Raw genomic sequence first — 27,998 nt, 5'->3', positions numbered from 1 at the left:
TGATTTGAAAAAGTATGTATGTATGTGTTTGTGTGTGTATTAGTGAGTTTATATATATATTTTATATTTATTTATATTAAGTAAACATTGTTAATTTAATTACAGTATTATTAATTTAATAAATCGACAAATTTTTTCTTTTGTTTCCATTTTTAATTGTTGCATAAATGCGTAAATGAAACGACAAATATGTAACTGCATTGCGTCATATTTTTTTAATAAATAATTATAGAATAAAAAATTGTATACTTATTTTTTTAATTACAAATCAATTTTGGTTTTTCCATATTTATTCTGGTTAAAAAGTAGTAATTTGTACATTATTATTAGTAAATAATTTGTGCATAAAAAAGCGCACAAAGTACTTAAAAGAGTACCAATAACGACGCGAACGTTATTATTACTATTATTATTTTTTTTTATTATTAAATACGAAATACAAAAAAATTACCAATAGCTGAGCGAATAATTTTATATTTGTGTTTTAGTTGGGATTTTAGTTAATATTTCAGGCATGCTTAACCAACGAAACGATATCATTTCGTTACGATAATCAACATTAATAAACGAAACGAAGTCATTTCGTTTCGTTTATTAACGTTAAGATCGTCAAATTAACGAAATGATTTCGTTTCGTTTTCTGCCATATCAAAACGAAATCAAATCGTTTATGTTGATTATTAATTTCAAACTATGCTGGCAAAGCTGATTGATGGCGGAGTCATTAAAGGTGAAAGCATTATCCAAGCTGATTGCAACTTTTCTCATGAATTTTGACAGTACGAACATTTCTCAGAGTATTTTTGACATTACCACCAACGAATTACACAAACAAATTACATAGAGTTTGTGTGTGTATGTGCGCTCGTTGTTGCCACCTTACGGCTTCACCATGGCTATAGCATTGCCAGCACAATTCAAACATAAAGTATCACGTTTTCGTTAACGTTTTTAACGTTAACGAAAGCTTTTCGTTTCGGTTAAAAACGAGATACAATTTATCTTGATAATTTCTTTATCGATAATATTTCGTAGTGTTTCAACGGAAACGGTGGAAATTTTTTGATAAACGATTAGCTTAACGTTAAGGTGCATCCCTGTAATATTTTATAAACATTCGTTAGTTTGTCAATATTTGCCTATAGCCTGGTGTTTGGTTTGAAGGTTTTTCAATTAAATACATACATACATATATACATTTTCGTAATTGCATAATTACACTGTCACAGAGAAAATATACCTTCCTCAAGTATGTAGTATCTTAAGATCCATTGCAGAACTTTGTAAATAAAAAAATGTAAGGCGCGATAACTTCCGAAGAGATTTTAGGCCGAGCTTCTCTTCCAATTTGCGTCGTGCTCGTCTCGATTTTTCCTACAAATTGGCGGGACGGGACCTACCTGTTTTATGCCGACTCCGAACGGCATCTGCAAGGCAGATGAGTTTTCACTGAGAGCTTTCCATAGCAGAAATACGCTCGGAGTGCTTGCCAAACACCGAGAGGCGACCCGCTTAGAAAAATTTTCTTCTAATTGAAAAAATTTGTTTCTAAAATTTTGATGTTGCTTTTACCCGGGTCGTGAATCCAGGAAGTTCGGTGTGGATGGCGGAGCACGCTACGATCACACTACGGCGGCCGCCGGCAGAACTTTTTGACTCAGAGTTAATTTGAAAATTGTAGAAGTTTAACCATTCAACAGACGCTAAACCTAAGTTGAAAAGATAACTTAACGTTCTGCAAGTGGGCTTATGTGCAGAAAAAATGTTCATACTCAGACCGAGTTGAACTTGAATTGGCACGCATTTCAATAAATAAATAAATGTAAGGCGCGATAACCTCCGAAGAGATTTTAGGCCGAGCTTCTCTTCCAATTTGCGTCGTGCTCCTCTTGATTTTCCCTACAAATTGGCTGGATGGGACCTACATGTTTTATGCCGACTCCGAACGGCATCTGCAAGGCAGATGAGTTTTCACTGCGAGCTTTTCATAGCAGAAGTACACTCGAAGCGCTTGCCAAACACTGCCGAGGGGCGACCCGCTTAGAAAAATTTTCTTCTCATTGAAAAACCTTATTTCTAAAATTTTGATGTTGCTTTGCCCGGGGTGTGAACCCAGGGCATACGGTGTGGTAGGCGGAGCACGCTACCATCACACCACGGTAGCTGCCGCATTTCAATAGCTTGCACAATAAGAAAAAGAGATATAAAGAAAGATCAATTCTAAGGCGAAACATATATAAATTGATAACAAAGCGTAACACAAGAACGAATTCAGACCCAATACAAAATGTAAAGTCTTAAGAAAATCGTTCTTTACTTTCAGTTTGTTTATTTCATTATTTCCTTTTACTGACATCGTCCCTGGCCAATTTGGATTTCTGACTATAAATTTTTCAGCTTTACCACAATACTGCCGTTCATAGCAAAAAATTAAATAAATAAATGTTTTCTACTTTATAATATATTATAGTAACCCCGCAAAAGTATATTACAAAGCGAATCTACAAAAGGTGCATGCACAACGAACCAATTCGCCGTGCAATAAAAAGTCAAGTTAAATGAAAAAAATTCGTTGTTTTGTTTTAGTGATGTCCAAGATTTTAAATTTGATATAATTTGAACGTCGGAAAGGTTTATTAAAAGACAAAGCGAAAAGAAATTACAACCTGTGGTACCAGATTTTGCTAAGACCTTTTACTGAACTTATAATACAAAATAACCACGAGAAAGTATATTACAAAGCGAATCTGCAAAAGGTGCGTCCACAGCGAATTCCGAAACAATTCGCCGTACAATTAAAAGTCAAGTTAAGTGAAAAAATTTCGTTGTTTTGTTTTAGTGATGTCCAAGATTTTAAATTTGATATAATTTGAACTTCGAAAAGGTATATTAAAAGACAAAGCGAACTCAGGCAGGGTTCGCCGTTAAAACAAAATGTCAACTTAAAGAAATTACAACCTGTGGTACCAGCTTTTGCTAAGACCTTGTACTGAACTTATAATACATAATAACCCCGAGAAAGTATATTACAAAGCGAATCTACAAAAGGTGCGTGCGGAGCGAATTCCAAACCAAGTCAAGTGAAAAAATTTCGTTATTTCGTTTTAATTATGTCCTATAATACCCTATTTTACTGCAATAATCGCAGGAACATGCGATCAGCGGTACGATTATCTTGTATTACCTGCGACAGTGTAGTTACATTATTTTTTTCGCATCTTCCTTTTTGAAATGAACGCTCTGCTTATAAATAAATAAAATTAATTTATTTAATTTTATGCGGAAATATACAAATTTTTATACTTCATTTTTTTGTGTTTGTGTAAGGTGTTCTTCTTTTGTTGTTTAAAAGTAAAGTTTACAGTTTTTTAGCTTGTTTAACAATATTTCTCTAACTTCTTACTTAGTTTACAACTAATTTGCGATTGTTTCAAGCACTCACATAATTTATTTTTACTTTTTTAAATTTATTAACTAAAAAAACGTTTCATATTACATTTTTATTCTTAAGACATTTAGTTAACCGTTATTATTTGCTCATAATACTAAATGTTTAGGATAAGTATATATTTGTAATACTACAGCCTGAAGCATTTCAGCTGCCAAAGCATTCAAGTTTCCTTTAAATTCACACGAATAATTTGCGGCGAATTTATTTGTAGTTTAAGTATGCTACATTGTAAGATTAGAAAGATATTAAAGGCGAATATATACAAGGTGATAGCAAAGCGAGTTCAGGCTCAACTCGCCGTACAATAAAATGTCAAATTAAAATGTTTGCATTAAATCGTTTTACGTTATGTAGAGCCAGATTTTGGTAGGAAAATCGCAAGTATGAGCAAACTGCTGTGGTATGGGATCACCTTGTACTTAATTCGCTTTGAGTTGGATGTGGGACATTTGTAGCATATCAGAAATTTATAACAAATTGCTTAATGTCTTGACGTGGTCCTTTGACATTTAAACATGCGGGTCCTAATTTTGATGCATAAACAACAAATTCCAAGCATAAAATAATCAGAAGATTTAGTTTTCCACCCCAATACTTATATCAAATTAAATTAGCGCATAATTCAAACATTACGACGATCAGTATAAATTATATATAAGTGAAATAAAAGCTCTCGTTTAATTGCAAATGGACGTAACAATTTCTGTGTGGGTAACTAAAATTAATTCAAAATTAAATAATGTTAAAATAAAACTAAAACAGTATTAAATATTAAAATTCCTCAATTTTTTAAAAATATACATGTTCATGAATGTACATTTTGAAAGTGTGACTGAGTCGAAAAAAATAGTTGCAAAAGAAGGATTCTAAATTTGAAGGTTATGCTGGGAGTTATCCCTCGCTTTTTGTTATAGTGTTCCTGTAATAAAAAAGCCTCTCAGTGAATGAGCACGACTTAAGTTGGAAGAGAAACTCGGCCTAAATGTTCCCGGAACAAAATCCAAGTATTTATTTTTATTATTAAATATGTTGGTTTGATGAGCTTGAGGCCGTAAAGCAAATAAAACACGTTTATTTTCCTTTTTTTAAAATATTTAATTGGTCGATATTTCGACTTCAACCTGAAGTCATCATCAGGAACGCAGTCGATCAAGCACAAGATGAAACCAACATATTTAATCATATCAAATAAGGCCAACAAAATATAGAAATAATTTTATTATTATTTTTTAATTGAAAAAATTCCTTTTAAAAGAAGGCTTTTGCAACTTTATTTTTCCTCCCGTCTAAAGCCAAAAAGGATTCTAACATATTTCAATATTTTGACACAAATAGTTGCATTTTTGACTAAAATAAAGCACAATATTTATAAAGAGATTTAGTTAGAGATTTAGATACATTTCGAAACAATAAATAGCTTATAAAGAAAATGGAAAAAGTCACCTTCATCATAGACTTAACCAAACTTTAATTAATAATATTAACTTCAACATACAATGATAAAAGTACTATTTAACACATTTTTAAATAAATACAAATTTTACGTTAGCATAGTAAAATTTAATAAAACTTAAATATATTCAACAACATAAACTTAAATATTTTCGATTAACAGACAATTAGATTTAAATAAACATAGTAGTAATTTTTACATGTAGATAAATAGAGAGAGTGTGTATATGTGTGGAGATCTAACTCCAACAAATAGTTGCAAATAAAATACTTAAAAGTGCTTTCTTGTTTTAATTGCGATGTAGAAATGCATTACAAATGCATTTTATTCGACTACATCAAAAATAATTTAAGTGTTATTTATAATAACAAAACAATGTATTTTCGCCTAACTTGTGTCGCATATACACTTTTCAATGCCACAGTGTATATAAACCAGACCTGTTAAATAATGACTATTAATGGTAATGATTAGCCGTTCCATTGATTATTTTCTTTAAACGCCATTTAATGATTACTTGCCATTATTTTCTATGTTTAATGATTACTTTTCAATTGATTAAAAAAATAATCAAAAAATCATAATTTTTTTACGATTATTGAAAAAAATCAAAAAAAAAATCAGAAACAATCAAAAGTAATCAAAAATCAGAAAAAAATTTTTTTTTTTAATTTTTTTTTGATTTTTTTTCGCTTTGTTGAAAGAAAAATTCTCGTTTTTTGCATACATACAAGTACATTTTTGGATGCAATAATAAATCGTAACCGCTTATCGAGGAAAATATATACATGCAACATATAGGGCGAATAGTATATGAGCGTTAATTCAAACATGTTCTCAGGTAAGTATATACACATGCGCATTATTACATTCATTATATAAAATAATAATGGTTTCATCCTTAACTCAAGCTAATTTTGTTTTGTATATAAAATTAATATATTCGCCATTTTGGATTAAGTTATGGCTATGCACTGATTGTTTTGTAATCAAAGTTTATCATATTGTTCGCTTTATTTTAGTAATATTGGTTTCATATCGTCGCCACTATGTGAGTGTTCTTCGTCCCATTTAGACAGCTTTATCATAAATAAGCATTTTTTCCGGTAATATATTTTGAACGACTAAAAATTTTTCTTTTCCGCCTTCGGATTATTAATACTGAGGTCAAGCTAAGTCTTTTAGGACACGTATTAGCAGTCGACCACTGTTATAGACTTTTAAAATGTATATACGAGTATATATATATATATATATATATATATATATATATTCTTTGCAAATATCCAACCATGTCGAAAAAAATAATGTATGATAGGCAAACAAATGTCTTTGGAATTTCCATTGTTAGTACTAAAAATATGGCTCACTTTGCAAACCATAAAATTTTATAGATTCTAGACGTAATCATAAGGAATTAAAAAACAAGTTTCAACCTAATTTACATGGACATATGCTAATAAGTTTATCTGGGATATAACAACTTTTGGTTAGACAACTAATCATGATGATAAAGGACAACTTAGAGGATCGCTCCAGTTGGAAGTGAAGCTATCAACCTAATTAGTATTACTCATACATATTGTTTGAGCATATTTTTTTGTCGTAAAACAATACGCGGTTACATCTTAGACACGATAATGTGTACGTACCCATATGCCTAGATAAGCGCTCACTATATACCGCTACATCCACCGATGTACTTGTATGCACAAAATAATCAGTGCATAGCCATAACGTAATCCAAAATAGTGGATATATATATATATATATATTTTGGATATACAAAATTGGCTAGACATAAGGATGAAACCATAAAGGATCGTTGCTAAATGAAAGCTTTTGGACATATTTTACATATTGTTTGGGTAATTAGAAAAACCGCCGTTTTCGATCCCACATTATTTTATAAAATGAGTGTAGTAAAATATACAGATGTATGTATACTTACCGGAGCATATGTTTGAATCAACGCTCATATACTATTCGCCCTATATGTTGCATGTACGATTTACTATTGCATCCTAAAATGTACTTGTATGTAGAAATTATCCCGTGCATGCAAAAAACGAAAATTTTTCTTTCAACAAAGCGGAAAAAAATAAAAAAAATAAAAAATAATCGAAAAAATCAAAAATAATCAAAAGCAATCATTTAGATTTTTTTTGATTTTTTTTCAATAATCGGAAAAAATCATGATTTTTTTAATTTTTTTCTAATGGTAACCAATTAGTAATTGCTTTTTTCGGAATACAATTGAAATAATCATTGGCCAATAAAATAGGCTTCTAATTAATTCATTACTAATGCTAATTCAAATTTAACAGGTCTGATATAAACATAAATGAGTTTTTTTATTCTTCAAATATAACCCCCAAAGGAATGCAAACAAAAATGTTCAAAACAAAATATAATAACGTACAAATTCAATGCAAGGCTAGTGTTTGTACATTTAAAGCACTTTCTGTTAGTTGACTTTCTAGCTTTTGCTCATTTTCACTTTTGTCGTTTGGTCAACAAGCTACTTATTACTTAAGCGTTTAAGTGGCAATGTTGGACTCTCTGGTGGTGTGTTGCTGGTTTGTAGAGCACTCTTCTTTGGCACATTTACACTTTTGAAGGGCGCGCCTAATTTGCGTGCACCGCGCGGTGATGATGAGCTATTCGTTGCAGCCTCCATGGCAGCGGTTGTAGTGGCAGAAGCGGAAGGCGCCAGACCGGTATGTATTAGTTCTTTAGTGTTTGAATCAATCGACGCCTGAACCCAACCTATTGGGAAGAAAAATGAATTAATTTTAATTAGTGAAATTTTAACTTAATAGTTGCAACAAGTAGGAAAGAGTTATTATTTTGCGCGAGCTGAACAATTAGAAATGCACTACTAGTACCAAATTAGGATATGACCTCGTATTCTGGGAACAGTAACTTTTTAATCTTTTTAAATGTTATACCAGCCACGCCCCTCTCATTTTGCTGCTATTTCGGGATCATTTCTGAACCATTCCAAGGTCTCAGTATCTTTTCGGGACTATTTTGAAATAGCTTTCGGGATCGTTTCGATCTCATTTATGCGCCCTTTCGGTATAGTTTCGGGTCGGTTTAGGGATGATTTCTGGGATGTTTCCGGATTTGTTGCCGGTTCGGTATTGTCTTCGATATTATTTGGGAGCTGTTTGGTACTATTTCGGGCCGTTTCGGGATCCCTATTTCGGTATTATTTTCCGATTGTTTTGGAATAATCTTGGGATCACTTTGGGACTATCACCGGATCATTTCGGGACTGTACCGAGATCAGCTTAAGACCATTCGATTGTTTTCGGGATCATTCGGGTTTTTCGGGATCATTTTAAAATTGTTTCAATTTTCGAATATTCCGGATCTATATATGGGTCAATTCAGGATTATTTCGGGACAAATTTGAATTTATTTATAGGATGATCACTCTTTAGGGTAAGTTTTTTTTTTTTTAATCATTACAACTCTCTAGTAATTTTGTATGTGGCTCACAGCAATGTTGCAAAATGCACACACAGCCTATAAATAAAATTTTAATCTTTAAATCAACGAAATCTTGTTTTATTTACTTTGTGTGGGCGATGCCGGGAGTATAGATTTCCATATATTTATTTATAAATTATGCCCAAAGCATGCGTGGAGCTTAGATGTATAGACACTTGATAAACTGAAGCTCTTGCCTTATTAGCTGAGAACGTTTCTGAAGCTAGTACCAAATTTGTTCGGTGGTAGTCCCCAACCACCTCTTAGATCAAAATTATTAGAGCTGCAACCATATGGTGCTAGTTGTTGTTGTTGTTGTTGTAGCGATAAGGTTGCTCCCCGAATGCTTTGGGGAGTGTTATCGATGTGATGGTCCTTTGCCGGATAAAGATCCGGTACGCTCCGGTACCACAGCACCATTAAGGTGCTAGCCCGACCATCTCGGGAACGATTTATGTGGCCACATTAAACCTTCAGGCCATTCCCCCCTCCCCACCCCCGAGCTTGTGGTCGACAGAGCCTCGTCTGTTAGTGAAACAGGATTCGCCGCGGATAAGTGAGGTTGACAATTGGGTTCGGAGAAGCTATATATTGCGCAGGCAACCTGAAGGGTTGCGTTACACAACCCTTTGAATCTGGTATTTTAGTCGCCTCTTACGACAGGCATATCTACCGCGGGTATATTCTGATCCCCTAACCCGCTGGGGCAATATGGTGCTAGTGTCATATTTGGGTGTGAACTACCAACATCCGTACAAATTCATTAACTTTCGGGGAGTGTTCCTATAGTTACAAAATCAACAACGGATCTTGCCCAGGTACTCTAAAACCTATAACTATTTTCTCATAGGGTAAAAAGGTTACCACCATACCAACTCCTTTTTCTCACCTTTTATAGAAGAGCGATGATGATCGATTAAAGCTGCTGCCAAAGGTGGTGCCGCATTACTATCACGCAACGTAGCATATGTGGACAGTGGCATGGGATTAAAGATGCGATTAGCAAAATCTTCAAAGGTAGTGCTCTCTTTATAGCGCGACGAAACACTCTCCAGAGAGCGATTGCGTTCCTCATAACTGAAGCAGAAAAAAAATTTAACTTACGTATTCAAAACATTTCAACTTTGTACTCACTATTGCTGATAAAGCGGCATAGCTGCACGTTTCGCACGCCCCGCATTGATCGCTGTTGCACGTATTAGCGTTGCCAAACAAGCGCCACTTACAACACTTTCATTAGCCAATGGGCCGAACCATGGCACCTCAGGTTTACGATTCACTGTTACACGGAAGAGTCCATTCTTCAGCGGATAGACCACAATCAGAACATCACAAAATTCAGTTGGTAATATGTCTCGTCGATAGTCACGATAATGTTCGCTCCATACTATATGCACCTCATCATTACCCAGATGGCGCGTCTTCAGCAATAAATTTTCTGGTGAATCGGAAGGCATACGTGTTGCGACATGATAGATCACCTCCAAAAATGGTGTGGCAAAGTAAGGTGCAGTAGCACCACAACCCTGACGCGGCAACCCACCCAGAAAGCCATGATGTGTTTCCAAATCAATTTCCCAACCAAGCGCAGAAACAAACATTTCATAAGTGCTACTGCCGCTCGCATTATTTAGGATGCTACTTTTGTCCTCTTGGCCGGAAGCTACATAAATCACCGCCATTTTGTGTGTTTCACGACAACGTTGTTGATCTACATTACGCAATTCACGTAATAATTTTTCAGTACGTTGTAAAAGATGCGTGCGTGAGCGTCTTTCCCATCCGACCATGCCGAGATGTGAGAAGAGTAAACGACAATATTGAAAAGGTATCTCAGTGCGACCGTTAAGGCTTGTTGTGTTGTATGATTCGAATGAGGCATGTGAAGCTTGCTCAGTGGCTGAATGTATGGAGCGTTGATCGTGATGATGTGGTAGTGTTGGATTATTTTGACTATTTTGTAGCCCTTGTTGATTAAGATTGCAGACATATTCGTGTTCAAGTGCGCGTTGATTCAGTATAATAGATATAGTTTGTGCCTCGAGACTGCTACCGAGCGGACTGGGACCAGGTGTATTAAGTTGTGTAAGCGGATTTGTTAAGCACTCAGGGCTGGTGTGACCAATGTATGCCAAGAGCTGTATGAAAATATAATAAAACTGTTATAAAATATTGAAGAAAAAATAAATATTGGTCACTCACATCATCAAGCTGATCGAGATCAGGTGCAAGATCCTTGGCTAGCGGCAATTCACCTGCTGGGCGATGTCTCAGCGTATGGCGTGGCGTCTGCACATCCAGTCCAATCATTGAAGATATAAGCGAATCCATGGGTTGTGACATTGGGTTACGATGTTGCGGTGTTGTATTGTAGCTGTGCTGCATGCTTTCATACATGCGTTCACTACTCGCACCAGCAACGCTCAACGCAGTGTTATCGTTGCTTATACTTTTACGTGGTTCACTGTACAGTATCGATGCATCCCAACACGATTTTCCATTTAAATCACGCAACAAAACACGCACCTGCTTCTCTGCCGTTATAAGGCCAGCTGTGGCGCCACCACCGGGCAATTTTAACGCGGGTAATTCAATAAAGCTGGCTACTAAACTTTTGTTCAACATGAAAAGTTGCATATTCTGTGCATGCAACACTGAAGGCAGGTCAACCGAATCGCGGCGTATTTCAGATGCAGTGCCAGCGCCATTTTGTCCACCTGCGTTGGCACTCGTTGTTACATCATCTTGCTCTTCCACTATTGAGCTGAGTCTTGAAGCACCAATGCCCATGGGAAAATGCCCCAAATGCGTAACTAAATGCATTGCGATCGCTTTCGCGCAGATCTTAATTGCGCTTATGCATGTTTGTATAGTTTCCGCTGTTTGATAATTCGCTTCGGGTAATTTTCCATCTGATTGCAAGTCATCATTTGAGATGTGCGTATCGAAATCATCATCGGCAGTGAGCTTAACGCGTTCGTGTTTTGGCACACCAGATGCAATTTGCATTAGTACGCGCAGCACTAACAATACCAAGGTGTCGCCGCGTTCATTGAGCGGCGCCAACATTAACGAAGCTGGAAAGGCCATACAATATTCACCTAAACAGAGCATAAGCGAGGTTAACACTACCTTATCAGAATCCCTTGGATTTGTGACATGCTGAATTTCCAGAGCCTTACATATAGCGGTAATAATAAGTTGTGGTAAGCGTTCTATGGCAGCAAACTCACGTCCGCGATCAGCGCACAATTTCAAAGCGTCCACTGCCACAATTGCGATAGTGCGATGTTTGAATTGTAAAGCTTGTAAGAGTACTTGTAGCGCTTCGCGTATGCGTGGGTTGTAGTGTGTATTATGTTGCACTTCGCGCGGATGTATACCAGGTGGATGTGGTATCGCTTGTTGAAAGTAGCCGCGTGTTCGCGTATTTGATTGTAAAGGATGCGAAAGCTTCAATAAAATCCACTGACCAAGCTGTGAAAGTGCAATGCAGCGCGCTTTCGCGGAAGGTTCACGGCGAGCACAGCGCAGCACAATATTTAGTATATGATCCTGTAGATCGGGACACTCCATCAATTCTAATATTTGAGGCGAGGGCTGCAGGACGGGACGCGGTATGAGAGTGGCTGGATAACAAAGCAAAGAGCCAAGCAAAGCAGCTACCTCAGCGCGCGGTGTAGCACGATTCGCCTCGAGTGAGGTTAGTAAAATTGCTGATGCGTGCACAATATCCAGTAGTAGCAGCGTATGACCTGGCAGCAATAGACTCAAAAAACGTGGTCCTTCCAAATGCTTCAGTATAGCATAAATCAAGTCGCGATCTTCGCCTGTAAGCAATTTATGTATTGCGTGATAGAAAATTGGCAAATGTTGCATGCCCGTAACAGCGCCATGTACGGCTAGAGAGCATAGCAACTGCAGCGCCAGTAGTTTACCCTTCTTAAAAGACTTATCCAACTCTAGAGCGCCATAGCACCAAGGCGCCACAATACCTATAGGTGGCACGAGTGTAGGCGGTAGCGGTGTGCTTTGATTGTCGGCAGAAACTCCCTGGTTCTGCTTAATTTTTATCAAATTTGTAGTCATGTCGAGTAAATGCTTAAAAACTTGTGCATGCAACTCATTTTTCGGTATACGATTCACATCACCTAGAGCGCCTAGCATGCGCTTCCACATAATTGCAGTTGAATCGGGCAGCCAACCTGTGGCTGTACCGCCAAGTATTATAGAACGCCGTTCCGAGCCAAGAAAACTGCCCAAACTACCCTCTTCTAAACTGCCAGAGTCCACCGCCAAAACATCGATTTGCATATGCGCATCCTTCATCGAACTACCCTCAATACCGCTGCTCGCTGTTGGCGAAGGACTTCGCGAGTCCGCGCCACTTTCATTATCTTCACCATCTAATAAATCTTCATCGTAGTCACCTTGTGTTGAGGAGCGTTGTCGACGTTTATGTGCGCGTTGTTGCATGCCGAAATTCGCTACTGAATCTAGTGACATAGCGCGCCGCATATCATTGTGTTGTTGTGGTAAAGCGCGAGGGTGCGCCACCTCAACAAACCGACGCGCATTTAATGTTTCCGAGCTCTGTGACAATTCCGTCGTTGATTGTTGTGACAAAATAGTGCTTAGCATATGTTCGGGATTTGTGTTTAGCGCTGCAGCTGCTGCACCTTGACCACCCTTCTGCGTATAACGTTGGCGTCGACTACGCATGCGTGAATTGCGTGCCACTGAAGCTAAGCTGCCTTCACTATAACTGCGACTTAATAATGGTGTAAGCACTGTAGCGGCATGACCAGTGCGCATTGTTGCACCACCTTGCGTGTGTATGCTATGTGCGCCGCTACTTAACGAATGTTGATGTGAGTGCATGTGACCACCGCCGCCCACATTGGATTGCTCATCAGAGCGACTACTATTCGATTCGCGCTCACGTTCAGTAGCACTATCACGATTTTCTTTTGTGGCGCTAACAACGGAGCTACCCGACTGCTGCCATAAACTACCAATGCGTCGACGCTTCCCCTTGCTTTCAGCTAATCGATCCAGCGGCAAGTCTTGCAAGTTCAATGCATATACATAGCGTGAGAATACGCGCGTCAATGTTTGTATAGTTTTATCCCATTCAATGATCAACTCGTCGCGATATGTTAACGAAGCGAGTACGGCAAGAAATTTTTCCCAGAGTTGCACATTGACGGGAACATTTGTATGCGCGCGAATCCATGTAACGATGAGCGTTTGAAAAATAGCTTGCCCAAGAATGCCACCCAAACTGGAGCTTTTCGAGCCACTCGGATTCTGATGCAGCACAATCGATGTTACCTGCAATAAAACCAATAACAGCTGCTCCCAAGTCTTCGGTTCCATGCGCGTATTCATTACCATAGTACGATAAACATTTAGCACTTTTTTACACACTTCCGTTTGTTCCTGCAGCGGCGTTGAACGATAGTCGCGCGATTTTGTCGGAAAATATATATTTAAATGACTGGTGTTGACCAGGAAAACATTCGCTGCATTTGTGACGAATATTTGCAGTATATTTTGTAGTCCGGCGCGTACCACCACATTCTCTTTACACATAGCGCCCACATAAGAGGGTGTACGCAAGCGTTGACTACGCGGTGTACTACCAGCCCAACTATTATTTGGTAACATAACATGCCCATTCCCAGTATCGTCTGGTTCGATTAGGAACAATGGTGGTGTTGTCCCTGTCATCCAATCGCGATATACAGCGATTGCGGTGCGTATCGCATCGATTTGCATTTTCGTTGTAAAATTTAGCAGAAACGCCTGCCGATATACCTCGTGCACAAAATTTATATTCTCGCGCGTCGCATAGAGCACATCGCGTACAATTAAACTTTGTTGATAGGCGCGCAGGCGATGTCCTTCGTTGATGTGCATATTGTCAAGTCGATGATTCATTGTGCGTTCGTGTGTAAAATGTGAAATCCAATTGATTAACACGACAACGCAAGATGACATTACCTCCTCCTTCTTGTTCAGTGAACGCATCGTAGGCAACTCAAGGCGCGGTTCATATACAGACATGCTGAAATCGAAATTCGGGCAGAATACTGGTAGAAAAACATCCTTAAAGCGTTGCAGCAAAAAAGCAAAAGCTTTATGTTCTTTCTGAGCGCGATTATCACGCCAACGCAGACAAGCGACGGTCTGTAGCATGCTATTAAGTAAAATTTCTAGACCATCGCGCGGATCAGGTGGTGCTGATTTTTCATTTGATGACGGTGGCAGTAATGCCACAATCTCTGAATTTTGCACTGGATGCGAGGTGTCATGAAAAACCGAAGTAGTGCCACCATCGACTTTCATGTTGGGGTGATTGAGGAAATCAGTCGCATTGAATTCAACATCCGGTCCGATAATACCTTTTAGTGGCACAATCAAGCCGGGTATGAGATCGGCGTACATGGAATGTACATAGGAGGGTGCATTTTCGCCTAGCGCTTGATACCACAATAGAAAATAGCTATGCATGAAAAAAGAATGAAATTCGATATATGCTCGAAATAAAGTTTAAAGCGCTCGAAATCATAAATGATGTAAACACTTACCGTACGCCTTCGCGTCGCAATTTTGGCGAATTTCCTAAATGCAATAATTTGGCCATAATGCGGCTCAGCGAGTGACATTGCCAAAGGCGTGCCAATAGCTCTGGCAGCCAACAAAGTATTTTTTCTAGCAGCCATAGCGACCCATCCAATTCTTCGCGATGCGCTTTGTGTACTAAATAATGGAAATTTATTGATTAGAGCGAAATGGGATTGTGGTTTATGTAACTTAGAAATAAAATTAAATGACATGAATTGTATATATAACAAGCAATAACAACACACAGGAGGTACTTATGCTTATAAGCTGTAACATAATGCCAAGGAACTACACTTTTGATCAAAGCCATAAGCCGAGAAGCGATACGAATTTCGCCTAATTGAGCATCATCGTATCGCGGCGTTCGCCCAGCTCACTTTCACTTGTTTATTAAAAACGCTTCTTAGGCCTAAAACTAAGTATAGGATCATAAAAAATTTCGTTAAATCAAAAATTTTTTATTATAAACAATTTTTGTTGTTTTGTTGTACGAACCCGCAATTTTTTATTATATTTTCCGAGGTTGGAAAGGAAACTAAAAGTAAACATCGCAGAAGTGTGCGTTCAAATCCCACTCCCGGGAGAAAAGAGATTACAAGGTATAAAGAAGCTCTACACTTATGAAAAAATATCTGATCATTAATATTCTCCCTTTTGATATTTACAGTCGAAATGCACCGCTGTAGCAGTGAAGCTTTTTAAGTATGATTTAAAATAAAAATATACCGTAATGAATATGAATGAGAATAACGGCTAAAGTGGAAGTAAATGAAATATGTATATTGAAAAAATTAAGAACGAAAGAAGCAGATATTAAAGCGGGACACAGTGTGATAAAAACGAGAGGAACGCAGTGAGAAATATATAAAAGGAAGAGAGCAAGAGAGTGGGAAAAAGAGAAAATAAGGAAAGAGAGCGAGAGCTTAAAAGAAGGCTGACTGAGGAAAAGTGAGACGGAGAAAAAAGGGGAGAGAGCTATGGCGAGAAAGAACCGTGAATAGTGGTGGACCGAGGGAGGGAGCGGGAGAGAAAGACCGTCGGAGAAAATAAGAGACAAATATTTTCAGAGAGAATAATAGAAAAATATTCACAGAGAGTGAAATATTTTTAAATAGAGTACAAGTTTAAGGAAGGAATAGAAAGTTGCAAAAGAAGATTGGAGTAAGTAAAAAGAGGACTTTGTAAAGGAGAGAGGTAAAGAGAAAGAGAAATAAAACGTGACATAGACAAAGAGAAACAAATATGTTTATCTTGATACTATATCGATTGATATGTTCGTTTCTGGAAAATTTGCCAAAAAATGTTCCAGAGGTTCTTTTTTATGCGCGGATGTGTTTCCTTGAATGATGAGAGATTTAACGTGAGAGCATAACAATACTTGTGAGTTTCATCAGCGCTTTCGCCCTATAAAATGGTGTACTATGCTCTACATCAGGGCTCTTCAAAATTGAAAGTGCGCCTGTGTTAGTGAGAGCGCAATCGTTGCGATGATCGTGCGGGTGAATTGGTTTTTCATTTATCCGCTTACAAGGAAGCAAAGAGCTAACAGCAAGCGCTTTTATTTATTTGAATAAGCAAAATGGCAAATGAAGATTATTATTTGTTTGTTTTTATTTCCGTATATAAGTCGTTTAGCACTCAATATACATATCGCTCATTTGCTGCAACGTCGTCATAACTCAAAAAACATGACTTTTGAGTTAATAACATATAAACGTACGCAATATCATGATCTATGTTGTATAAAATGTTTCCGTGATCAGTTAAAAATTTAGCACGTGTTATAAAAATGAAAATATGCCTTTATATGCGCAACATGTGGCAGTTAAAATCTTTGAATGGCTCTCCTGGAAAATTGTGTTTTTTGAGTTATGACGACGTTGCAGCAAATGAAAAATATATAAATTTACTTATTATATGCGTTAATTTTATCATATGTATCGCGCATAATTATTCATACATATTTTGATACCGATGAGCCGATACCCATCACTGATGTTGTTACGCCCAGTGCCAAGCGGCGACTAACTCAATTAACGACGACAGAGCGAATCATATGAGTGTGAATTGAGAGGGCACAATTGTGCTATGAAATGAAGAGTCCTGCCCTACATATATACTGTACAGTTTTATTTTGGAAATAGCGTAGGGAGCTAATGAGAATAAGCTTGATAATACAAAAAATAAAGCAGCTGGAAACGACTGGCCGAGCACTTTAACACGGAGACTAGGAGTTGGAGAAGAATATTCTAGAAGAGATGGTTCTCTGAATAAAGAATCCTTCTGCCGATGTAATATTTTGCCATAATATGATCATAAGTTTGATAATTTTACACTAAACAAATTAATTAAGAACAATTTTTATAATGCAACAAAAACCGAGCAACTTAGATTAAATATGTTTACGTATTTGTATGCCGTATATATGAGAATGAATGAAGCATCAAATAAATGCGAATGGCATGAGAGTGCAGTGAGAAAAGGCCAAAGCTAAAGCGGCAAAAATAATTAACCGCAAACTTACCAATATGAAACGGAAGTTCTGCCATATTTATAATTTATTAAAATTTTTTATTTTTGTGTGGAAATAGCGAAAAAATGGTGTTTGTTGGTAAAAGAAACATAAACAAATGGAGAAATAACGAAAATGTTTGGATTAAGTGAAATAGATTCTTATTAAATATATAGTTAAGTAAGGAAATGTAAGTTCGGGTGAAACCGATCATAAAATACTCTATTGCGTTTTTGGCAAAAATTCGGGAATAAAAAAAAAGGGAATGAAGTAAAGTTTTGATTTGCCTATTTCAAAGAAAACTGCAAAGAAGCACAAGAAAGAACTGGTTGTGTAGCGCAATATATAGCTTCTCCAACCCACTTGCCCACTGGGTGTATTCGAATGGTCGAATCTCTCCGTAATCAATTAGTGATAATAGATTTTTTTACTTAACAACTTTAGCTTTTACGAATAGTCCATTGTTTAGAGCTCCACGCCACGGGTTGTCTTCTTATGTCCCCAGAACACCATCTACATAATGAGGCGAGAATACTCCCCACCAGGGACAGAAATGAAATGCTAACCAGTTTCTGGTGAATACCCAGAAACCTGGGCATCCCAACAGACTACTGATTGATGAGCCAACACCGCCCAGGGGCTTAAGGAGTCATCTCCGTAAGCATTATGAGGAAATACAGCACCTGAGAACACAGCCGTATGAAGCGAAAAAACACAAGCAGGTCCTCAGTGAACTCCACAAACAGACGTCGGACCTCTATCTCAGGAATTGCCCGGTGAATCCTGTGTTCAAAGAACAATACCCTAAACTTGCAGAAGAGGAACGCACACCCCCTAGGGAAATGCGGGTCACCCTAGCCCAATTTCGATCTGGATACTGTAACAGGTTAAACTCTTAACTATCCAGAATAAACCCCGACATACACAATGTATGCCCTGCTTGCAATGTGTCCCCACGTGACACTAACCATCTCTTCAATTGCCTCTAACACCCCTCTCATTATGGTCCACCCCTATGGAAACAGCAAGTTTCCTTGGACTCCCGTTAGAGGATATTGATAACAATTTGTGATCGGTCGCACCTATTGGATGGGGCGAAGCACTGCTACAACAACAACAACAAAGAGCTCTAAGACGTACAAATATTGCTCTCAATTGGTTTCGTTTTTCATCCAGAGCATATGGTTATAAGCGAGTCTATATCTATCGTGATTGCCTAAAGACCTTACAATGTACCGATAGGCGAGCAAAGTTAACACACTCGGTGTCGCTAGCCACAAATGAGAGTATAAAAACGCGCCTACTGCTATAGATTAAGCCATGGCACACAAGTGGCATTCAATAAGTACATATTGTATTTATGTAGATATAGATGTATTAATGAATTAGCTTTTTGCAGTGTTTGTTTACTTTTGTGACATTTGTAAACAATTTTTGCGCCTTTTTTTGATGTTTATTTTACATTACTCCGATCATTTTTATACTCAGCGTGCTTTGCATACAGAGTATATTAACTTTGATTGGATAACGGTTGGTTGTACAGGTATAAAAGAATCGAGATAGATATAGACTTCCATATATCAAAATTATCAGTATCGAAAATATTTGATTGAGCCATGTCCGTCCTACCGTCCGTCTGTCCGTTAACACGATAACTTGAGTAAATATTGAGATATCTTCACCAAATTTGGAACACAAGCTTATCTGGGCCCAGAATAGATTGGTACTGCAAATGAGCGAAATCGGATGATAACCACGCCCACTTTTTATAGATATAACATTTTGGAAAACACAAAAAACTGATTATTTAGTAAATAATACGCCTAGAATGTTGAAATTTAACGTGTGGACTGATATTGAGACTCTTTATACAAATTTGAAAAAAAAATTTTTAAATGGGGATGGCACCGCCCACTTGTGATAAAATCAATTTTAAATATATTATTAATCATAAATCAAAAATCGTTAAACCTATCGTAACGGAATTCGGCAAAGAGCTTGCCTTTACTATACGGAATGCCTTGAAGAAAAATTTACGAAATCGGTTAAGGACCACGCCCACTTTAATATAAAAGGTTTATAAAACGGTCGTGGACGAATAAAATAAGCTATATCCTTACAAAAAAGAGCTTTATATCAATGGTTTTTCATTTCCCAAGTGGATTTATAACAATAAATAGAAAAAATGTCAAATTTACCGTATCGCAATAAAATGTGTTACACAAATTTTCCCTATAGCAGGAAATATTTCTAGTAAAAATGGGCGGGATCGGTTAAAGACCACGGCAACTTAGATATAAAACAAGTTTAAAAGGGTCGTAGACTAGAATAATAAGCTATATCTTTGCAAAAAATAGTTTTGAATCAATTATATTTCACTTATCAAGTTTTATTGTAAGAGGAAATGGGGAGACATTTTTTTTTTTAAATGGGCGGTGCCACGTGTTATATAAAAAAAAATAAAATAAATGTAAGGCGCGATAACCTCCGAAGAGATCTAAGGCCGAGCTTCTCTTCCAATTTGCGTCGTGCTCCTCTTGATTTTTCCCTACAAATTGGCCGGACGGGACCCACATGTTTTATGCCGACTCTGAACGGCATCTGCAAGGCAGATGAGTTTTCACTGAGTTCATGGCAGAAATACAATCGGGGCGCTTGCCAGACACTGCCGAGGGGCGACCCCGCTTAGAAAAATTTTCTTCTAATTGAAAAATCTTATTTCTAAAATTTTGATGTTGCTTTGCCCGGGAGTTGAACCCAGGGCATACGGTGTGATAGGCGGAGCACGCTACCATCACACCACGGTGGCCGCACGTGTTATATAGAAATGTATTTTATCTGAAATGAAATGTACAATTGAAGCTCACGCTGAGTATATAATCTTCGGTTACACCCGAACTTAGGCACCTTTGTTTATTTTTTTTTTTCTGTTTAGCGCTTTAGAGGTAATACGTAGTAAAATACAACAATACAAAAACGTCTATAAATTATATAAATAAGTAAATTAGTCGTTTCAAGCCACAACATTTAAATGCTTTACAATTTTTATAACAAAAGCTCGGCACAGCTTAGTATTTGAACAAGATTTTTGCACAAATTACAGAATTTTGCATCTAAAATCATATACCCAAACCATAATTAATCAAACAAACGGACATTCTTTTGTGATGAGAATACATTTAAACTTAATTAATTTTACTAGTGTTTTTGTTATAAACAATATATTTTATTTAACATTTACCTTTTTGTTTTAAGTTAGCTTCCGCTTGTATAAAGGTATCGTAAAGTATAAAATAAACGTGACTATAATTAGTTTCGAATAATGATTTCGCCTCTTCTTGGTCAACATTGTCTGTAATGGAAGAAAAAAATGGAAACTTTAACAAATATGTAAGTTAGTCATTTTTTAACAGTGCCTTGAATCTAAGAACATGGTCTGTGTCGGATAACCGGACTTCGAATAATTCATAGCCGGATTCGGATATCTGGAATATGACAGACAGGGTAAGGTGGTTCAAAAGGCGTTAGAGAAAATAGTACATATGACTTTATTTATCCATTCGGATAACGGATAGTTGGCGTCGATGCCTGCATAAAGTTCACACATCTTTGTCAATAAATTATCTCCGATATTCGATGTGCCAAATGACTCTTTAAAAGTAGGACGGTTAGATATAAACGAATAGGACGATATAAGAAGGGCTATGCTTAAAATAGCAAAGCTTCCGTGACCAAATCAGTAGATTCTGTCAACCGCGGCGGCCTGGAATTCAACGGGTTGTCAGCGCAAAAATGTCAACCTCACTTATGCAAGGCCGGTCCTGCTATGAAAATAACTGTATCAATCACATATTTAGCAGGCGAGGCTCCTGAAGCAAGAAGAGGGTTGTATTACCTAGCAGGTCCAACGCGGTCATATCATATCGTTTCCGAAATGAGAGTAAGTGCCGTAATGGTGTCAGTTTCCGGAGTGTATTGGACCAATTAATGCCAAATTGTAGTCAAAAACGATAACACGCCGAAAACCTGTATTCATCGCTACAAGAAGTAAAGACAGCAGCGAGCTTAAAGTAAAGACCGCAGCGACCTGATCCATAATTTTCAATCTGGCAGGATTATTCAAAACTTTGGGAAGGAATCATTTTTTGATGCAAACCACAACAAAGCATTCAATGGTATCTCACTTCTTTAATTGTATTACTATATGATTTGGTATAAGTACTAGGTCCTTACGCCTAAATTTTGTTAATACTAAACAATAACAAATGAGAGGATCTGCTGCGTATAAATCGATGTATAATAATTTTTATAAAACCATACTTCGTTTCAGAATATCACGTTATTTTAATTCAATGCAAGGATTTATAAACACAATTTGAGGAGAGAAGCAGGGGTGTTATCTGCGGTATTAAAGCATTCAGACAACAACAAAAATGCCAACGAAGATGAAACTAAAGAATATGCTGTCAAATGGATGGTGATTCGTAATTGAAATTTAGTCGGAATATAATTTTGCTATAGCGGCAAAAACACTGCCTAGAGATTTGGGCAAATGCTGATAGAGTGGAATTTCGTCGATCTACATTTCGACCCATTATACAACTCCAAAATCTAATTTTTCATTTGCCTTTTACTTGTTTGCTCTTAAGCCAGCAATAACTAATTGCCCCCTAAGGAATTTCAACTGTAAAGTTTTTTCAGGGACATAAACTAAACATGATTTGTCCCAGCCAGCATTTTATGAAAATTTTGATCAAAAAATATTCAAATATCATACCCCAAGATGATTAAAAACGTTCAAATTTAAAAGCATTTTCTGTTCGAAAATTAACGTATCATCGGGAGAAAAATGTACCATAAATGTGATTATTCTTGAATAATCATTTATGATTCATATTTCGAAACGCTTTTTGTTCATTTCTGATATCATTGTAACATTGAGTTTTAATTGTTTTAGGGTAATATTTGAATGCTTTTCACAGTCATATTCTGATCATATTCTTGAACATATTTCAATGATTTTGGTTGAGATTTTTGAATCATATTTGAATGCGATTATCATGCATTTATTCTTCATATCTCATACAAAATAAGATACTACATGCTATCTTATTTCATCAGGGGAAGAAAGCATGCGGAAGTGAGCTATTTGAACCAAAGGCAATTATTCGCAAACAAACTAGACCAATATACACCTGCGACTACAACATCCAGCATCAGATATGATCGTCAACATCTTAAAATACCATATGGTACGGGATGTTGAAGCCATATCCAGGTACATATGTCAAGAGAGTTTCACTCACCTGAGGTTCAAATAGTTCACAACCTTTGTATTGTCTAATGGTTGGATTTGTATTTTGTGGGAAGCCGGAGGTGGAGAAATGGTTGGGGACATCTTTTGTTAGGAGCAGTATATAAATTATTTCTTGTCTTGAAGAATACAATTTTAATATATTTTTTCTGAACCTCATGATTGAAAAAATGTGTGTATGCGAAAAAATAAGATCTTCAATCAAAAGTAAAATTTTAACAAGTATAAAATTCATTATTCAGTCAACCAAGATTGTCAGAAAAGATTCAGAAAGCTGAATGAAAAATGATTAAAAAATTTTGAACACCTAAAGTAAACACCTTTGATTCCAAAATATGATTGAAAAACTATATACAGTTTTTGATCATCAAAAGTATTCATATTTGATTATTTCTTTTGTTCAATTGTATGATAACTCATTTCTAAGTCAGAAGGAGTAATCAAATTGTATTGATATGTAGGGAAATTCAAAATTTTATCACCTAAATGCTGAGTGGGGTTCTACCAGTTAGCGACAAATGTGTGTATATATATAAATTATTTATAAGAAAAAGTAAAATAGTGTCCACAAACGTTTTTGATTGCTGTAAAAAAAATAATAAAAGAAATAAACTACATGACTGCAATAAAACCATGTAACAGTTAAGTTAAAAGTTCTCACCCATGCCTATGCTATACAAAGTTACAAATTACAGCAAACCTAGAAATCACACAAAAAATGTACTTGGAGTAGATAACAAAAGCGTCAAATGACTAAAAGACTAACAAATAGACAAGTAGGCACGCTTGCTGCAGACGCTAAGAGTGGAACAGCTGCAGCATAGGTTGGCAAAAGCAAAGAACTAATAGCACAACTGAGCTTATACAAAGAACAAAATGTGTTTTATGTTTATATGTTATGTTGCCATGAAGCGTTGTGCTATTTGTTGGCCACTACGTAGTAAAATGGGCGACGATACCAGCAATGTTCACATATGAGCCATCATGGCTAATGGTTGATAGCCGGTGCTTCGCATTAGCCTCCCAGAAACTTTTTATGTAGATACAAAGGAGTGTTTGTGCATTTTATACGCATTTGCAAAATGGATAAATGGACAAACCAACTTACATAAAAATATATTGTATATTATTTGTACATATTTACGCATATGGTAACTAGTCATGGAACCGATTTGAATGAATTCCATTTGGCTGTGTTCATCTCAACCTTTTTATATCAATTGTTGGTATATGTATAGATAGATAATTATAATTTGCATAAATTATTATTTCACTGAGATTTGCAACTACCTTTATACACATGTGCCCATTTCTAATCACGTTGAACAGTCAACGTTCTAACACCTGATGGCCCATGGAAGGGAAAAGCAGAAAGCAAGTACTTGCTAGATATGCTAATACAACGGCGCACGGTGGGGTATTTGATCAATCTAGCTGGCCAAAACTAAAACAGCAGTTATTTCTGTTCAAAAAGCTTTTGTCTCACTTCATTGTTATGAAAGGAAATATTTTTCATTTCATTTCATTTATTTATTACGGCAAAAAAGCCTAATTCATAAATTAAATTATATTACAATTTACTATCTTATTGCTAAGGTTTTACAATATTCATAAAGTTTTGCTTTAAAAGCTACGATTTCATTACAACTTTTTACATCTATAGGCAGTTCATTGAAACTTTTTAGACCTTTATAAAAAATATTTTGCTGATCTATTTCAGTTCTGAATAAAGGCAGTTTGAAATTATGTTTATTCCTTGTATTAATGTTATGTGTTTGCTTAACTAATACTACGTTTTTACTTAGATATTCAGGTACATTTTCACTTTTAATATTAAATATAAACTTCATAGCGTGAAAAAAAATCTGTTGCTTGACACTTAACCAGTTCAACTTCTCAGCATATCAGCCGTACGAGCATCTCTAGGTTTTTTAAGAATAAATCTCATACATCTGTTTTGCATCTTTTGAAGTTTATCTATTTCTCTGTCTGACACAATGAATAGAATATATGGGCAGTTTACAAAGTGCGGTTCTATAATGGACTTATATATAATTATTTTGTACTTTTTTTTAATATATTTGGATGTTCTCTGCATAACCCCAATTTTTTTCGCAACTTTCTGGACTGTGTAGTTTATATGTTCTTCAAACTTGAGTTTGTTATCAATTATAATTCCAAAATATTTTATACTGTCAACTTTTTGTATGCTTTCATCAAAAGAAAAATTAATGGATCTTAATAAAGTTGGGTACACAAATTTTCCCTATAGCAAGAAATATTTCTAGAAAAAATGGACGAGATCGGTTAAAGACCACGCCCACTTTTATATAAAAGATTTATAAAAGGGTCGTAGACGAAAATAATAAGCTATATCTTAGCGAAAACGAGCTTTGTATCAAATAGAATAATACTTTCTAAATTGAATTATAACATTAAATTGTAAAACACTTAGATTTGAAAAAATGGGTGAGGTACCGCCCCTTTTTTGTCTAAGCAATTTTCAATGTTTCGGGAGCCATAGCTCGAAGAAATATTAACATATCGTAATGAAATTGTGTACACATATTTTCCTTATAGCAGAAAATATTTCTCGTAAAAATGGACGGGATCGGTTAAAGAACACGGCAATTTAAAACAAGTTTAAAAGGTTTAAAAGGGTCGTTGACTAGCATAATAACCTATAACTTAGGAAAAAATAGTTTTGAATCAATGATATTTCACTTATCCAGTTTTATTGTAAGAGGAAATGCGGAGACATTTTTTTTAAACGGGTGGTGCCACGTCTTATGTAGAAAAGTTAAAAGCACGCTGAGTATATAATGTTCAGTTACACCCGAACTTAGACACCTTTACTTGTTGTTATTAAACTTTGAAACAAACACAAGCTTATATATTGCCAAAAAATTACTGACATGATATGCCATGAAAAAATTATATACCTGTTTGTTTTCAAGTTTTTTTAAAAAATTTAATATTGAAAAATAGTAAGTGGAATAACTCAGTTAAAACATGCGGTATAAAAAATTTTACATATGAATTAAAAACGCCTTTACTTGTTCAAAAAGAAAATGTAACTAGTTTTGATGAGGTGAACAAGTATTTAAGTTAGAAGGGTATATTGCTTTTTAATCCAAAAATACATCGAAATGCAACACAACTTTAGATGTGCGCGGCTAGCTCCGTTTACCTTGCAGATGGCTTTCGGGGTATGTATTGTCTTCAGCGGACATCTAGGAACGCCAGGGAGTATATTTAAAAATAAATTGGAATATTTTGAAAAATCGACTTTTGGCCAGCCAAATTGATGAGATACGCCACCGTGCGGCGTTCAAGAAAGGTGTTAATATACGCCGATTGTTAGTATGTATGTTGTTAAGCATGGATTCGTAGTTATATGGGACAGCTATGTATTTGCGACCATGATTGTCATTACCATTACTGCTTCTCCTATGGGAATTTATTATGGTAACAAATTGTATGCGCTTCTACAAATTGCCTTTATGGTTAACATTCATTATATCGCTCGTAGGCTGACAAAGTGGTTTTCGAATGTTTTGCCTTAATAAGTATAACAAGAGCATTTAACGCCCACGTAGACTAAATACTATTGACATACATTTATGCAACGATAAATATTAACATACAAACTTTGATTGGCCACCTCAAGCATAGTTTCGCAATGGTGGATTGACGTCCAAGTATGGCATATTTAAATAAGTTATTCTCCAAAAAAGTTTTATATTTTATTTCTACCTACCAAGAATTGTACGCAAATGACGCAAACGTGATGCCGAATCCTTTTTATAATCTTGAAATTTGCCCGTTGATTTTTTTATATCCGCATGTGACTTTTTTGTGAACATTTTGAAGCTCCAGTTTAACTACATTCTTCAATACCTTCCACCGTCAGCACCTTCTGTTATTGCTTCATTATTATTATACTTATCGTGCGGCAGAACAGTATATAATGTAACTGGCCAGTAAGCCACTCCATACGTTGATGAAGCGAAAAAGGTGTAGAGCACGCATACCTCTTTAGAGGCGTTTACTTCCGACAGGTGCGTGATTTTTCACTTCAATTACCACCTCACTGGATATTAGATTTTGTTGGCGTTCTTTCGTTAGTGCTAGATTTTTTTACCACTTTTAAAGCTGGCGAAAATCTTTTCACTTTTTCTCTTCTGCTTTAAATTGTCACTTTGAGACTTTCTCGGGTCACATTTTTTTCACACACATTTTTGAGCACTAATATTTACACTTTTTCAACGAATTTTTATAAAATGCATTACTTTAAAACTTAATTAACCAAGTTCACTCGTTTTTTCATATTTTTATCACTTTTTTATACTGAAAATTAGATTGCGAAAATTTCTATCGCGTATAAACCGACCGAAGTGTGAAAATTGTTGACGTTTCTAACGAAATAAATGGGAAAAAGAGCAGTGTTGCAGTTAAATTTGGCCCTAACTGAGGGAGTGCATATCTTGTTCTTCCAGTTTAAAATGAATTAATTGTGCAATATGTTGAGGGATTCTTGTAAATATTAACTAAAAGTAATTTTAGTTTTAGTGTTATGGTCAGTAAATCAATAAATAAAGTAAAGCAATAAAATATATTAATAATAAAAATATTTATAGCGCATTACCGAAAATATAACAGCACTGTTCGCTGGCATCACATCTTTCTGTTTTTCTTCGTTATTCGTAAATAAGAAAACTTTCTTCGTACTGTTCAATGTGGATATGTCATTTCAAATACACTTAAAAAAATTGCAGACATAACTTAGTAAAAAATAATGCGGGGTTGGATAACTCATTGGGATAATTTACATTGTTTTTATTTACAATATCAATTATGTATATGGATTCGTAAAAATAAGGTGAAACTCTTATTAACGAGTTCGTATACGACTTAGTAACATTTCCTCTTTGTGCTTACTGCCACCAATTTGTAAAACAGAAGGAATTTTAATTGTTTTCCATCTGGTCCTTCCAGGGGAGTTGTGCCGCCCTCCTCTGCTTCCGTTGGTGGGTTCCGACAAAAATACCTTTTTTAGAAGAACTTACCTCTTCAATACTCCTAAAGCTTCGCATTCTTGTTGTTGTTGTTGTACCGATAAGATTTCTCCCCGAAGACT

At 36.1% G+C, this 27,998-nt stretch overlaps 1 protein-coding gene across 1 annotated transcript; it reads right to left on the bottom strand.

The window, feature by feature from the left end:
* Positions 1–11: 11 nt before the first annotated feature.
* On the bottom strand, positions 12–27,260 carry LOC137238323 (probable Rho GTPase-activating protein CG5521). Its single transcript, XM_067763170.1, has 7 exons — positions 26,619–27,260; positions 20,786–20,896; positions 14,996–15,167; positions 10,605–14,910; positions 9,537–10,540; positions 9,292–9,479; positions 12–7,673 (listed from the first exon to the last, which is right to left on the bottom strand). The coding sequence occupies exons 1-7, from the start codon at positions 26,722–26,724 to the stop codon at positions 7,426–7,428; spliced, it is 6,135 nt and encodes a 2,044-aa protein (XP_067619271.1). The 5' UTR covers positions 26,725–27,260; the 3' UTR covers positions 12–7,425.
* Between the last annotated feature and the right edge of the window lie 738 nt (positions 27,261–27,998).

This window comes from Eurosta solidaginis, chromosome 1, assembly GCF_040869045.1.
Source record: "Eurosta solidaginis isolate ZX-2024a chromosome 1, ASM4086904v1, whole genome shotgun sequence".
NCBI lineage: Eukaryota > Metazoa > Arthropoda > Insecta > Diptera > Tephritidae > Eurosta > Eurosta solidaginis.
The sequence above is the reverse complement of the archived record's forward strand: the minus strand, read 5'-3'. Positions and strand labels throughout refer to the sequence as shown.

Excerpts from the sequence above, each read along its gene's own strand:
- LOC137238323 (XM_067763170.1), bottom strand. The coding sequence starts at position 26,724 with ATGTTCACAAAAAAGTCACATGCGGATATAAAAAAATCAACGGGCAAA. Across the intron at positions 15,168-20,785 it reads AGCTAACTTAAAACAAAAAG|TACACAAAGCGCATCGCGAA; the intron begins GTAAATGTTAAA and ends TCCATTATTTAG. Across the intron at positions 9,480-9,536 it reads ATGCCGCTTTATCAGCAATA|TTATGAGGAACGCAATCGCT; the intron begins GTGAGTACAAAG and ends TTTCTGCTTCAG.